General features: G+C 40.7%; 1 protein-coding gene and 1 long non-coding RNA gene across 2 annotated transcripts in view; one reads left to right on the top strand and one right to left on the bottom strand.

Moving 5' to 3' along the window:
* LOC148410747 (uncharacterized) overlaps positions 1-13,432 on the bottom strand; it is a 77,409-nt gene that overhangs the window by 35,287 nt on the left and 28,690 nt on the right. The window lies entirely within an intron of this gene.
* LOC148410746 (protein shisa-8) overlaps positions 501-13,432 on the top strand; it is a 59,807-nt gene continuing 46,875 nt past the window's right edge. The window contains exons 1-2 of the mRNA XM_088436308.1: positions 501-1,498; positions 2,904-3,530. Coding sequence (XP_088292434.1) covers positions 1,491-1,498; positions 2,904-3,530 — 635 coding nt within the window. The 5' untranslated portion in view covers positions 501-1,490. The remainder of the gene's footprint in view (positions 1,499-2,903; positions 3,531-13,432) is intronic.

Below are 13,432 nucleotides of genomic sequence, written 5' to 3'. Positions count from 1 at the left end.
AGCAACAATCTCATATGCAACATTTTTCCCCAAACTGTTGCATATTGATGGCTTGAGGTTCTGTCGGGTCTTTTTTTTTTTTTTTTTGGTGCTCAGTTGTTCATAATGTGAATGGAAAATTTGAGCAACTTGCACCTGAACCATCCCCAACAAGAACAAAAGAGCATCTGCTGCAGTCCAAGAGGCTTCCTTTGAAAACAGGACATGTTTTGATGTGCCGATGGTGGCACGCTGCTGCTGCTGTCGCTATTTGGGCTGTCGCATCTCCACTCGCCTCCAAAAACAAACTGAGCAAATTGATTTTGGCCAAACCTGAACAAGTGATAACCTTAAAGTGCAAAGAGATCAAGTCTCTCGACCTCATGCTAGTTTAGTCCTCCACAACAAAAGTCCGGCTCGGAAACCGATCAGGTAGATTTTGCGGGCGTGGGACAGGAGCGAGCGCTTCGAATTAAGGGTTGCGAGAAGAATTTACAAACAATAATCCACGATGTGGGATTCTTCCATAAATCCAGCTTCTCGTGCAGCATCACTAAGACGTTGAGATCCAACATCACAACACCATCCCGATTCTCCCCCCCGCCCCTCGCCGCCCTTCGCTCCTCAAGTAGGACAAGGCTAAATAGACAATACCCAGCTGGTGCCCAGACTCTGTTACAGATCGAGGGCTTTCGGGGTGGGCGGAGGGGTGAGGGGTCAAGTAACAGAGAACTGGGTGTAAAAAGCCACTGGACTCCCTGTGTGCTGACTGCAAGCTGCTGACAAAAAGAGAGCAGCAAGGGAATTGGAGCTGTGGGTGAGTGTGTGTATCCGCGTAAGTGTGTGTGTGGATGCGTGAGAGGAAAAGACACTGCACGTGCAAAAGGAGCGGCGCTTCTGGACATTCGCCATCCGAGGATTACAACTGGATGAGTGCCCAGAGTTTTCTTTTAAAGAACAGCTGCGTTTACCTGTTGGCTCATTGACTGAGAACAGGACGACAATTGAAAACGGGGGAAAGATGCCAGGCTCTAAAATCGAAGCGCAACCTTTGTGCGCCGACATCGACGGCGGAAAAATGAAAGGCACAAGTTAAGCGAGGGGATCGGAGGAGTCCGACAACTCCTGTGGGAAACGACACACTCCGCTGAGTTCCCTGGGACATCAAAAGTGATTTGGCGCCGCTCATCAGATGTGTTACCCACTCAGGAATACCGTCATGTCTCAGGATTGAGAACTCCTCCAAGATGGGAGCTTGGGACTGTTTGTGAGCCTTAGAAGAATCCCCCATTTCTTCTTCTGACACTTTGACAGATTGTTATTTGACTGAACAAAGTGGCAAAGTGATTCAAGGAAATGCTACGATCTTGTTTATTTGCGGCCAACGAACATTTCTAAACTGGATCCACTACGAGACATCCGATTTGGATTTATTTCCAACTTCTGCTTACCAAATGGCTTTGTGAAAGGTGGCATTTCCGCTGTTTTGGACCAATCACCTACAAACATACATGTGCATGTAAGTAAGGCGGCTACAGTTTAACCTTGTTATATTTCAGGGACAGAGACCTAGATTTATCCTCCCTAGACCAAACAAGGATTTTTTTTTTGTCTGAGTTTGGAAGTGTACAACTGCCATTGAACACACCGTGTGTCTCCTCACGTTAGCAGCTAGCAAAGGCTTGCGCCTTATCACTTGTCGTACAATGACAGCATAACCGATGGGGGGTTTCTTGGAATTTTAGCTTCTTTTTTTTTTCCTGGTGGTGTGTTGATTGTGGTAGCTATCTAACACGGTAGTAATTTGGGATAAAGCAGTCGTGAGGACTGGTCAACCTAAATTGCTGTGCAAAAGCTGATGCTTGGAACAACTTCAAAATAAAAGCCTAATAAGGCTATTGTATTGGTGTCCTTATGTTATTTGCTGTTTTTATTTTGAAGTTGGCCTGTAGTGCAAACTGTGTGGATTTTTTTAAGTACCTGCATTTTACACCTAACAAAATCCTCCGATACATGTGACATATATGATCTAGATGGCTGTATTTCCACTTTTGGAAGGCTTATTATTGCACGTTAAAAACCAAACAAAGCAGTAGAGAAAATAAGTCAAACATTCAATTACAGTTCTAGCTTTAATTAAGCCCTTTTTAGAGTTTTTTTAATAATTTGTACACAGATGTACAGTACAATATTTTCAGACCAGACTGTGAACCCAAACTGGAAGGAATTTGAAACAAATATGAACCCAAAAGCCAGCATTTAGACATAAGGCGCACTTGGTTGAAAGACAGACTGAATCTGAAGAATTTTAATTATGCCTTGTAGGTAAAATAATATTTGGTAATTCGTCCTAGGGTGAATTGACATCAAACTTTTACTAAATTGGCAGCAAATGTTTAATTCAACATTAAAACACTGATGACTGACAAGTGTAAAAATAAAACACTGAATTTAATTGAATTGGAACACATCTCACTTTAAATACTATTAAATACACTTTTAATAGTTACATGTTAAAGCAGGAAACGTACCAAGTCAATAAAATGTATGGTCGGACAGATGTTTTAAAAATGTCAATATCCTATACCTTTTGAAATAGGAGCGCTCTTACGAGAATGCATCGATGGAAGCATCACACTCGAGGTGTAAGACCCATAAGTTCAGGCGTAAACGATAAATTTTGAGCATTAGAATGCATATTCGCAAGGGACTCATTGACCCTACGCAAGAGCACACAAAGATGGGAAATTGATTTCTTTCACTCACTTGGTGTCAATTAGTCTCCTGTGAGTATCAAAAAAAGCGATGCGTGCGGGCCAATCTATAAAGAACGTTTTTGATTCAACGTGCTAACCGTACCCCGTCGTACAGTGACAAAGATGATTGTGTGATGGATTTTTAACAACGTATTTGTTTTTCCAAAGGTTCTTTTATGTTGGGTCTATCAATGACACATCATCGCTGAGGCATCAAGACCAAGGACCGAAGATGTCTGCCTACTTGCAACCAATGCTGGTCAGCTTCTCAGCAGCCATTCTTCTAGGTTTGACCTCTCTTGGCGGGCTAAACCATCAGCCTTCGGGTCTGGTTTCAGCCCAGGCTCCTCCGATTAACCTCACAACTGAGCCCTCAGTGGTCCCGGAGGCTGCCCTGGCAACGCCGAGCGCGGGCACAGAAGATAAAACGCCAGGCGGCGCGAATCGTTGCTGGGGCTACTACGACGTCATGGGACAGTGGGACCCACCGTTCAATTGCAACGCCGGGATCTATAGCTTTTGTTGTGGCTCCTGCTTCTACCGCTTCTGCTGCCAATTCAAAATCCAAAGTTTGGATCAGACTTCCTGTTCGAACTATGACACGCCCGTCTGGGCGAACACGGGGCGACCGGCGGCGCCCGTCACAGAGGGCCACCAGGAACCAGACCGCGATCAAACCCACATGATTGTGTATATTATCTGTGGTGTGGTGGCCATCATGGTGCTCATCGGGATTTTCACCAAGTTGGGTCTGGAGAAGAGTCGAGGTGGACAAACGGACATGACCAATTCCAGGTAGGACCCAGAAAAGGAGACCGGTACTCTGATAATCCCTACATCGCAATAATATTCATTTAGTGACGTGCAACGTTAGGCGACTGACTTTTTAGAAGACGGCTTCAGACAACACGTTAATAAAGAATAATAAAATAAAACCTCACCAGCACTATTATCATTACAAGTCCAATTGTTTCGGGATTTAATGGTAGCACATTGTTTATGTTAGGTTGGAGTTGGCTGATGCTTGTTTCCCAGCTAGGAAATATGTGAGGTGTTTACAGAATTTTTATTAAAGCTAAGGTGCTATTGTAAACCTATCTTATTGGGTGCCCTTAACCAAAAATTGAAAAATGATGGTTCTCAAAAATGGGCGAGTGAAATATCGTCGAAATGCACAAGACTGTTAAATTCATCTTGCCCTGCTGAGAGCTAAGCAACCCCCCCCAATCCTCTGCTTCTACGAATTGCCTCTATGCTACACCACAGTGTTGCATAAGCACTGATTTTAAGTTGCATCATTACCCTTCTTTGTCTTCGTTGGTAATTTGACAATACGCGCATATGGAGTCGTGTTGTGTTTTCTGTTTTGCTTGCAAACTAGCGGTATAGCTATTTCACATTGATGCCGGATCGATTGCTGTGACACAACTGTGACTCTGCCAATGTTTGGCCTCCAGTGAACGATCCGAAGAGAGCGGGTGGTTTTTGGATGGCTGGAATATTGACTGGATGTGACTGGAAAGAAGCCAACGGTTAATTCTAGCGCACAGAACAGCGAGGACAAGGGAGAGACACAGAGTGTGTGTCAGTGTGTTGGGTGTGACCAGCCATCCGATTGGCTGTTAAGAATTGCACCATGGGGGTGCCTTTAAAATGTCGTCATGAGCAGATTTCTCAGGCTTCTCTGTGGATGAGTAAGACGGTGGTGTGGGTTCTAATGGAGAGAGAGCGCTACTGGACACCAGCGCTCATTAATCCGGCTTTGTGACACCCATAACTTGATGAAAGCTGGCAGCTCTTGGCACATGCTATCCTCGGATATGTGAACTTCTTAAATGAAGCAATTACTCAGATGATTATTCTTAATTTCAGTATCCTGTCAAAATAAACTCCACCTCCGCAGTTAACGCCATAATCCCCAATTGCACTACATTGATGAAAGTCATCCTGAAAATAATCAAATCTGTAATTTGCACGTTAAGGGAATAGTTTGTAAAAGCGCGTGCAACACAGCTCCATTTTGAATGTAAAACTTGAATTAAAAATCATATTCATTTGCTGGACGTACTCAATCAGCGGTGCCGATTTTTCACACTAAGGACCACGCAAAAATTATTTTGCACACCATCTACAACCATTATGACCAACGTTAAAAAACAGTAGCGCAGTAGTCCTAAGAGCTCATTAATTACAACAGAAGTTTTATTCCTCAAAGATTAACAGTATTCGACTTTAGGGTATAGGACTGTAATACTAAGCAGAGTTTGATAAATAACACTGCACTTAGATATAGGAAAATTACTGTATGTCTGGGACCATAAGGTGCAGGTGCAGTCTCAATGAGCAGGTCTATTTTTGGAGGTCTCCACATTAGGTGTATTGGGTTATAAGGCAAAATTTCAATCCTAGATTTAGACCTATCATGATTGTATTTCTGATAATATGTAATCCTAGATCTGATGCATTGGGTTATAAAGTGAAATTTCATTCCTAGATTTAGACCTACTAAGATTATATTTCTGCTATGTCAGCTGTAAACTACCATATTTTCAGAACACGTGAGAGTAAATAACAAGAAATTGATTTAAAGATGACCAATAGAAATGCTACCATCCATACATAAGGCACACCTGAAAAGCCATGGTTAAGATTTGTGAAAATGAATGGGGAAATCAGCACAAAAAATGACGTCACAATAACGTCATATGCATCTCCAGTAGTCTAAACAGGGCATTCTGATTAATATTGCGCTTGTGGACTATGAATTAAAAAGCAAAATCGACTCGTTTTCTGTACTAGACACTAGCATTTTTTGGGAGTACCCTAGCAGAACTCAGTCTCAGGTCCAGGTCCAGATTCACCCTCACAACCCTTGTAAATGTTAGACTTGACATCCAATGTCACCCGGTATAAAAGATTACCTCATTTTTGCCTGCCAATCACATGTCCAAACTCACTCTCTACCATTGATTGTTACGCACCCCCTCCAGTTGAGTTCCAGAAGTGTGTTGCATTGTACAAAAATGTGTGTGTGTGCACCACGTGCATGCAGTAGACAAAATAAATCCAGCCACAAAGCTGTTAAGGTGGTAATGCGGCTGAAACCTTGGGTCAGGCAATCACAACAGCCAGTGGTGCAATGATGTACAGCTCAAAACACTGAGGTACATCACAACACAAACACACACACACACACATATTGTATGCGCATGCACACAAACTTATCATTACAGCTGTGCATCACTCCCAGTGTGCCCCCTCCAATGCGCCAATGCTCATCTCCCAAGAGGTTGTTTTTGTTTTGCTCATCGTCGTGTCTCTTGGCATGCCTGACACTGCTGCAAAGCAGCATTAAAAATAAATTGAATTCTTTGATACATGATTCAGCTGAGGGAAGTAATATACCGAATATATTTCACCTAGTTAACTAAAAACTCTTGAAATACTTGTTTGAATAATTGGGAGTCAAACACTTTGCCATAGAAAAAACAAACAAACAAAAAAAAACAATAATTTGACTGATGGGCTCCACATCACTTGCTACTCAAGAGAAGCACGTTTGTGTTTAATTTTATGTGCGCTTTTGTCGTTTAAAATTCCACATCCTTGAATGGAAATAGGGGAAAAAGAGCAATGACATGTTTTCCAACTAAAGCCGCTATCCCACTGAGAGGCGAAGGTCGGCAAGTGTCTGCAAATATGGCAGCTCTTTTGATCTCAAGGGTACATTCAAGGTCGCCAGCGTTCGACAAATTGTCACCAGACATTTGCCTGTACTTTTCTTATAACATTTTGAAGACAATTCAAAATCGCCTTGGGACAAGAGCAGAAAAAAATAGTCTGCAGATGTTTGGCAACTTAATAGCAATCTCTGCTGACATTTTTGGTGAACACTGGAGCTCCTATCTTCACTGACACTCGCCAGCGTTTATAGTTGGATAGCATGTGTTCAAATTTTTCTTGTGATTAGAATAGTACAGAGGAACATCTGTCAACCTTTGGCGACATTTTGGCAAATGTTGGCGACCTCGAACACACTGTTGAGATAAACAACTGCTTACCTTCAACGGCAACGTTCGCCACTTGGTGGGATATGTGCTAGGATTATATTTTTTAGACCGTTTTTTGACATTTTGCAGACCTTTATCCTTCTCAAGGCAGATGAAATGATAACCCCTTACTATTGCACATTTTATAAGCTATTTTTTCTCAGAAATAAAATCCTAAAACTTAATTTGAGACAGAGTGTTTATCAAAAGGTGTTCTCAAGAGCCTATCAGGTTATACCAAAACAATGACAGCCAATCAGTGTCCACCTCAGGGTGCGACTGTTTTCCAACCCACAACAATTCAATCACAAGAAGCTCCAAGCTTGGAAATGCATCTAATTAGCATAAAAAAAAGATAAACTTATTACTACGATTAAAAAAACCTAACAATTTAACAATCACTCTAATTAATTGATCGCAATTCACTTGTTAATCTGTCACTCCTAACAACTACCAGATGAATTCCTGTCCATGCATCATAATAATAATTGCACAGGTCATTATTTATAAACAGCCGTGCTATTGTTCTTTGTTTGTGACCGATGTTGAATCTCTTGGTATTTTCTGCACATTGGCTCACACACAAACACAAGCAGTAGCGTAACGTCCCTCTCCTTCTTTTTAATAGCATTACTCATCTCATCATAAGTTAGTCCCCAGAAGAGCTTTGCGTTCAAGGGCACAACCAATTGAATGAGTCGCAGGGGGATCCAAAGCGCCATTTCCATGGGCCATTCTATTGCTTTACCGTATTGTATTTCATCCTCACTGCTTTCTATTTCCTTTATTGTTCAGCCGCAGTGGCACTTTTCATCATCGCCTGTGACAGGTGTTTACAGAAAAGCGATGAGCGCTCGCACAGCGCCGCTTTTCTCAAACGGTTACAGCCGCAGCTCCAGTCTCAGAGCGCAGGCCGAGCAGTACTGCTTGAAAACATGTTTGTTTTTCAAAGTTCGTGGAACTAGATGGGATTCTGAAATACTTTTAACGTGCAATGATTTCCGATCTTAAATATGTAAGGAGGCAGTGAAAGCGAGCGTGTAAAATAAAAAGACAATCAACGGATCAAAACAAGTTGGTGTTATTGCAGAAAAACAACTTGTTCAATTAATTTCCCTGTGTGCAAAAGTCTCTGAGTTCCAAAAGATTCTTTGATGGTGCAACAGTTGAGAAAATAGATTTGAACAGTCTTAATATAATGAAGGTTTCATAATAATTTCATCCTCCTGCAGGGATTTGGGAGCGGATGATAACAATGATTATTTTCATTGTGTTATGTTCTTTAGTCCCCTTACTTCCTCGCTATCTTCAAAACACATCCACGCCAGGGACAAACTATTGTCAGGATGTGCTGACTAAATCAGTCTGAGCGATGCTTTCATTGAATAATTAGTTTATAAAAATTTCTGGATTAAAATTTCATTCCATTTTCCCAGATGTTTCGTAAATGATGAAAGCACACTTCTAAAAAAATAATAAAATACAATTCCCATTGTAATTTTCTTCTTAAAAAGAGCAGCATAAAAAAACATGTCACATCGGTTCCCTTAACTGCCACTCAAATGGGAAAAGTAGAAGCAAAACAGAGGACAATAAACATGGCGGGCTAACTTAAAAAAAGAAAGAATGAGTATTTCTTTTATTATCTCCTCTTCCTCATTATATCAGTAACTCAGTCAAACCCCACTTGCATTTTGTCACAATCATCATTTAGTCCTTGTCTCCTTTTATATTTCTCCATTATGTTTTGTCAAGCCCCCACAAGAAAGAGAAAACTTTTCGTCCCTCCACTCAACGCACTAACTATAAAGATTGTTATCTATAAAAATTGTATAAGAGTATCTAAACCTGTATCTTTTTTAACATAAACAATAGAAAGAAGCAATATAAATTTCAACAACTGCTTAAACGGGATGCAGCTTAGTCTAAAACTGAAAAAAATAACCAAGTGCATCAAAGTGTCTGGAAAAAAAGGATGAAAATTATTATTTTTTTTAATTGCAATCACACATCACATGACAAAAACAACCCCCCCCCCCCCCCCCCGGGCATCATCTCACGTATCATTACCTCACAGCACTATTTGAGAAGCACTGCAGTAAGGTCTCATGTGAAAAGCATTGCATGTTTCCAACCTTTGGCTCCGTGTTCATGACAGATGGTCATATGCTCATATAGCACTACAAAAGGATAGTACAGTATTTATATGGTCCACGTGGTCATATTACTCATGTGCATTGTGAAAACTAAATTATAAAGCGTAAATGTGTTGCTTTTATGGACTGCAGCAATGACATCTAGCGTTACGGCGTGCAGCTCCCTTACTTCAAGTTAAATAAAAATGCAAAGCAGCATGTGTAAAACTGCTGAAATTGAATCTGGATTTATATGCTCTATTGCCACCACAATATATGTGAAAAATATCTTCCTAGGGAAATCGATCTGCTGTTCACATGTTAGCATTGTATTGCCCGTTTTGTTTTTCAACGTTCACAAACAGTGCAAGTCTGCGAGAGGTTTACGAGTAAACAAGGACGACTTGGACGTACGATACGTGTCCGGGTCAACTTTAGGAACGGGGCATCTCACGTGGGTTCCATTTGCACTCCAGTGATCCTGATAATGGTCTTGTTCCTGAAGAGATTGACACTGGCTACAAGTCACACTGACAGAAAATCAACGGCTTACATGGAGCTGCTTGCTGGAGCATGCACAGTGGCAAGCATTATGACCGCCTATGTGCCATATAGCTTCCAGTCTATCAATGCATCTAACTGGAAACCAAACACTAGATTTTATAGTAACCTCATAAGTGGAGAGTGGAGTGCTCCACTGGTGTCGAAGAATGTTGAAAACGATCATTAAAAAACGAATACATATTGTCGTATATTTCATTTACAACAGTCCTATAGAAAACGTTTTGCAGATGTACACAGAGTTACAATGGTGGCAATAGATAAAAGGGATACAAAACAAAAGAAGCACGTATGCAAAGATCGTCTTGACATACGGCTCCATAGCTTGTCTTAGTGCACCACCTAGTCACTAGGTGATATGTGTGTGCTTAAAATCACTTTCTAATTCAGTAGTTAGCGAGCTTTCATTACGACAATATTAGCACACGGAGCATCCCAAAATCAACAAATACAATCTGTCACTACATCCAATCTAGAAGAAAAGGAAATTATTAACCAAATAATAGCTAAAAGTTTATTCTTGGAATATTCTTTAAGCATCATCTGTGAGTCATTTTAAGCACACTATGTGTAATGTACAGTACATTTAACAATATATATGAGTGAACTAAATGATAGTGTTTGTAGAACATGGTCATTACTAGGATGCTAATGCTAATCGTGATTGCTATCAAGTTGGCAGAGTTAAAAAAGCTTAACAACAAAACAACTTTCCTTGCCATTTTTTTTTTTAAACTGAGCTTCAAAAACGCTGAATGATGACACATACCCTGATGACAACAGCCTCCTGTAATGAGAAAAATGAGCGATTTCGTCTCGCTAAATGTCAAGGTTCTTACTCATCGTTATTTTAAGTGTGTTTTGAGTTGAAAACCACATTGCGGTATTATTAGTGCTTTTCTTAATTGGCTCTGGTTCAATCCTAATCAGTTTTTCCATACCCTTTACATTTGATTTTTTTGGAGCGACCTAAAAAAAAAGTTATTTTTTCCTGTATTAACACTTAACCAAATGAAACAATTCATCTTTGACATTTGTCTATTTGCATCCTTCATTTCCTGTTAATTGTGTACTTGTTCCTTTGCGCCAAAATTTGAAAAAAACTTAAGTGCAAGCTCAAATTATTTTGCCGTAACAGAGTGAAAATAAAAGAGCGTAGGAAACTTACATTGTTCTCTTTTTTTTCTTATCCTCCTTCATGTGCAACCATTGCTCTCATTCCACCCTAGTTGCCTTTTTGATCATTTCTGCACTCTCGCTGCGACTTTGTCCCATTTTCTTCTCCCTACTTAGTTTTTGCAGATGACAGTGGCAGCTACAGCATGTTTGCTGCCAAATTCAGATTTACTGGCAAGAGCAACTGAGGTAATACGCAGTATTTGTCAAAGTTGGTGTAGCTGAAGATCAATGACAATTTATACAATATTGCACAGGCAAAGCAGCATGGCCACCATATTTAATCCAAATGTCTGTTTTTTCTTTACAAAGGTAATATCCAAAACAGTTTTAAGACTGCAATGCTAGTCTATGAACCAAGGAAAAACTCCAAATGTGGAGCAATAGTCTGTTTTTTGCATTCTAATGAAGTCAATACTTCAATGTCAAGTCTCAAACTGGCAGAAAGAAAAAAGAAGCAAGGCAAGAAAAAGACAAACTGAATAATGAGAGCGGCAAAGAGATTCAGATGGCTAGGCCTTGAGATAGAATGAGAACGATGACTTTCCCCCGTGGGCTACCGTGAAATAACACGGCGACAATAGAAAAAGGACAGGACAAGCGAGAGTCCCCATTTCAAGGCAGCCATGATGGTCAAAATTCAACTTTGCTTGTCTATCCACGCCTCCTTCTCGCCACCCATCTCTTTTGCAATCCATCACCTTGCTTCCCATTTTCACGCCCTCATTCTTCACCCAGACAGCTGCTTCACCGGTCTGAGACATGCCATATAAGAATTGCAGTTTTCCTGAATGAATGAATCCAATAATTATTAAATTAATAATTCACGTGAAAGGAAAAAAAGCCACTTGTATAAATTAATCCATGTCAACTTCAAGAACAAGCAAACTACCAGTCCCCGCCATAACCAATAAATCCAGCCTTTTCAATCCGACTCGGCTGTTAAAAGATAGATGGAAGGAAATAGGCCAGACAGCTGGCTTGAAAAAGAACCGGAGACGAAAACGCTCATAGAAAGGCGCCATGAAAAACAAGGGAATAGGGACAACATATGGGGACTCTGAAAATACAGGGCGCCAAGAATTCAAGGCATTGACATCCACATTGTTAAAGGTGTATTTTTTTTTTTTTACGTATAGACAGGTGGCTTGTGCCAGTAAATCAAACCTTTTGATGAGCTATAATTGTGAAAGAAAACGGCAGCAAAGCAAGGGTGAAAAGGAGAAACTGGGGAGTTGAGAGAAACTCTAGCTCAATGCTTCTCAATTATATTTTGCAAAGCCCCCCCCAAGAAAAAAGAAAATATTGTGCACCCCCCAACTTGTCGCGCCATCCATAAATAAGATTATTATTTATAAAAACTGTATTCTTTTAAACACTGACAAAAGGAAAAGCTATATAAAACCAACTTTCAACGACTGCTAACTACTTTTTTGCAGCATTTACTGTATACAGGTTACAGCTTAGTCTAAAGCAGAAAAAAACAAGTGCATCAAAGTGCCTGAAATTTAAAAAAAAGAAAGCCAATCCTTATTTTATGACATTTCACATGCCAAAAACAAATAATTTTCACTGGGGTCATCTGCACCCCAGATACTGCATCTGCACAAAGATACTACACTTTTCTCCCCTTACATTAACCTTGATGGAGGTCCGCAATCCCCTGAGTGGCATTCCTCTGTTGTCCGTTCACCTGTTTGTTCAATCCTTTTCATTTACATTCTAACCACATACTACTGCTCCTGCCTCTCTTTGCACAAATGAGCGTGATAAATCTTCCGCCGCCCTCTCTATATGCTGAACACACATTTGTGGCTCAAAGGCAGTGGATGTTCTAACAGATGTTAACTGCTTTCAATTAGGAGTTGTGTGTATTTGTGTGTGTGTGGTGGTTGGGGGGGGGGGCAGCACAACCTTTTAATACCGCCTTCTGAACCCATGAACAATACTGATGAACTGAAGAATGAGACTGCACTGTTTCTGGATGGGGGCGGTCACAAATGTTTTAATGGGGGGAGCCAGGGTGTCCCAACATCAGTGATGGGTTACCGGGTGTAGGAATGTTGGTGAGTCTATGTATGCCCTGCCTTGTGCCCGAAGACAGCTGGGATGGAGTCCAGCACGCTCAAGGCGCTAGTGAGGATGAGGGGCGAAGAAAACGAAAGGGTGAAAGTAAATATGGAGTTAATATATATGGTATGTATCAAGTGGTTGAGGAATACTGAATGCATGTAAAAATGGCAGAAAAATAGCATTAAAAATATCTGCTTTGCGGAGCTATGGCTAAAAGTGTGGTCGTAGAAGGACAAGGAGCAGCCATGACCGCCTTGTAGCTCCGCACTTGGGCTCTATGATAACCAAAAATGTGACTTTGTGTTATGAAAGATTTTGTGGACGAAAAAAGTGAATGAAAAAAACAGGGAGAAACTGCAGATTCTACAAGAAGAAAAATGTGGATACATAAGACACCACGTCAAACTAGTAGAAATAGTATTTTTCTGTCCGGATGTTTACTCTCATATCATCTGGATATGATGTGGCTTTACCTGGTTTTGGACTTTCGTGACTCAAACTTGATAAAACTGCACTTCACTACAACGCGATATTAAAGTACACTAGTGATGACTTGGGGCATTTCAGCGGCACTTCCTGTTCATTTTGGGGCACTTTCAAGTCACTTCCTGTTGATATTTGGGGAACTTCCTGTTCACTTCCTGTTGATTTTGAAATACTAGTGCACTTCTTAAGATACATATCTCTGCCGATGGAATTCAAG

The sequence above is a fragment of the Hippichthys cyanospilos genome, chromosome 16 (assembly GCF_059441005.1).
Source record: "Hippichthys cyanospilos isolate Australia breed blue-spotted pipefish chromosome 16, RoL_Hcya_1.0, whole genome shotgun sequence".
NCBI lineage: Eukaryota > Metazoa > Chordata > Actinopteri > Syngnathiformes > Syngnathidae > Hippichthys > Hippichthys cyanospilos.
The sequence above is the reverse complement of the archived record's forward strand: the minus strand, read 5'-3'. Positions and strand labels throughout refer to the sequence as shown.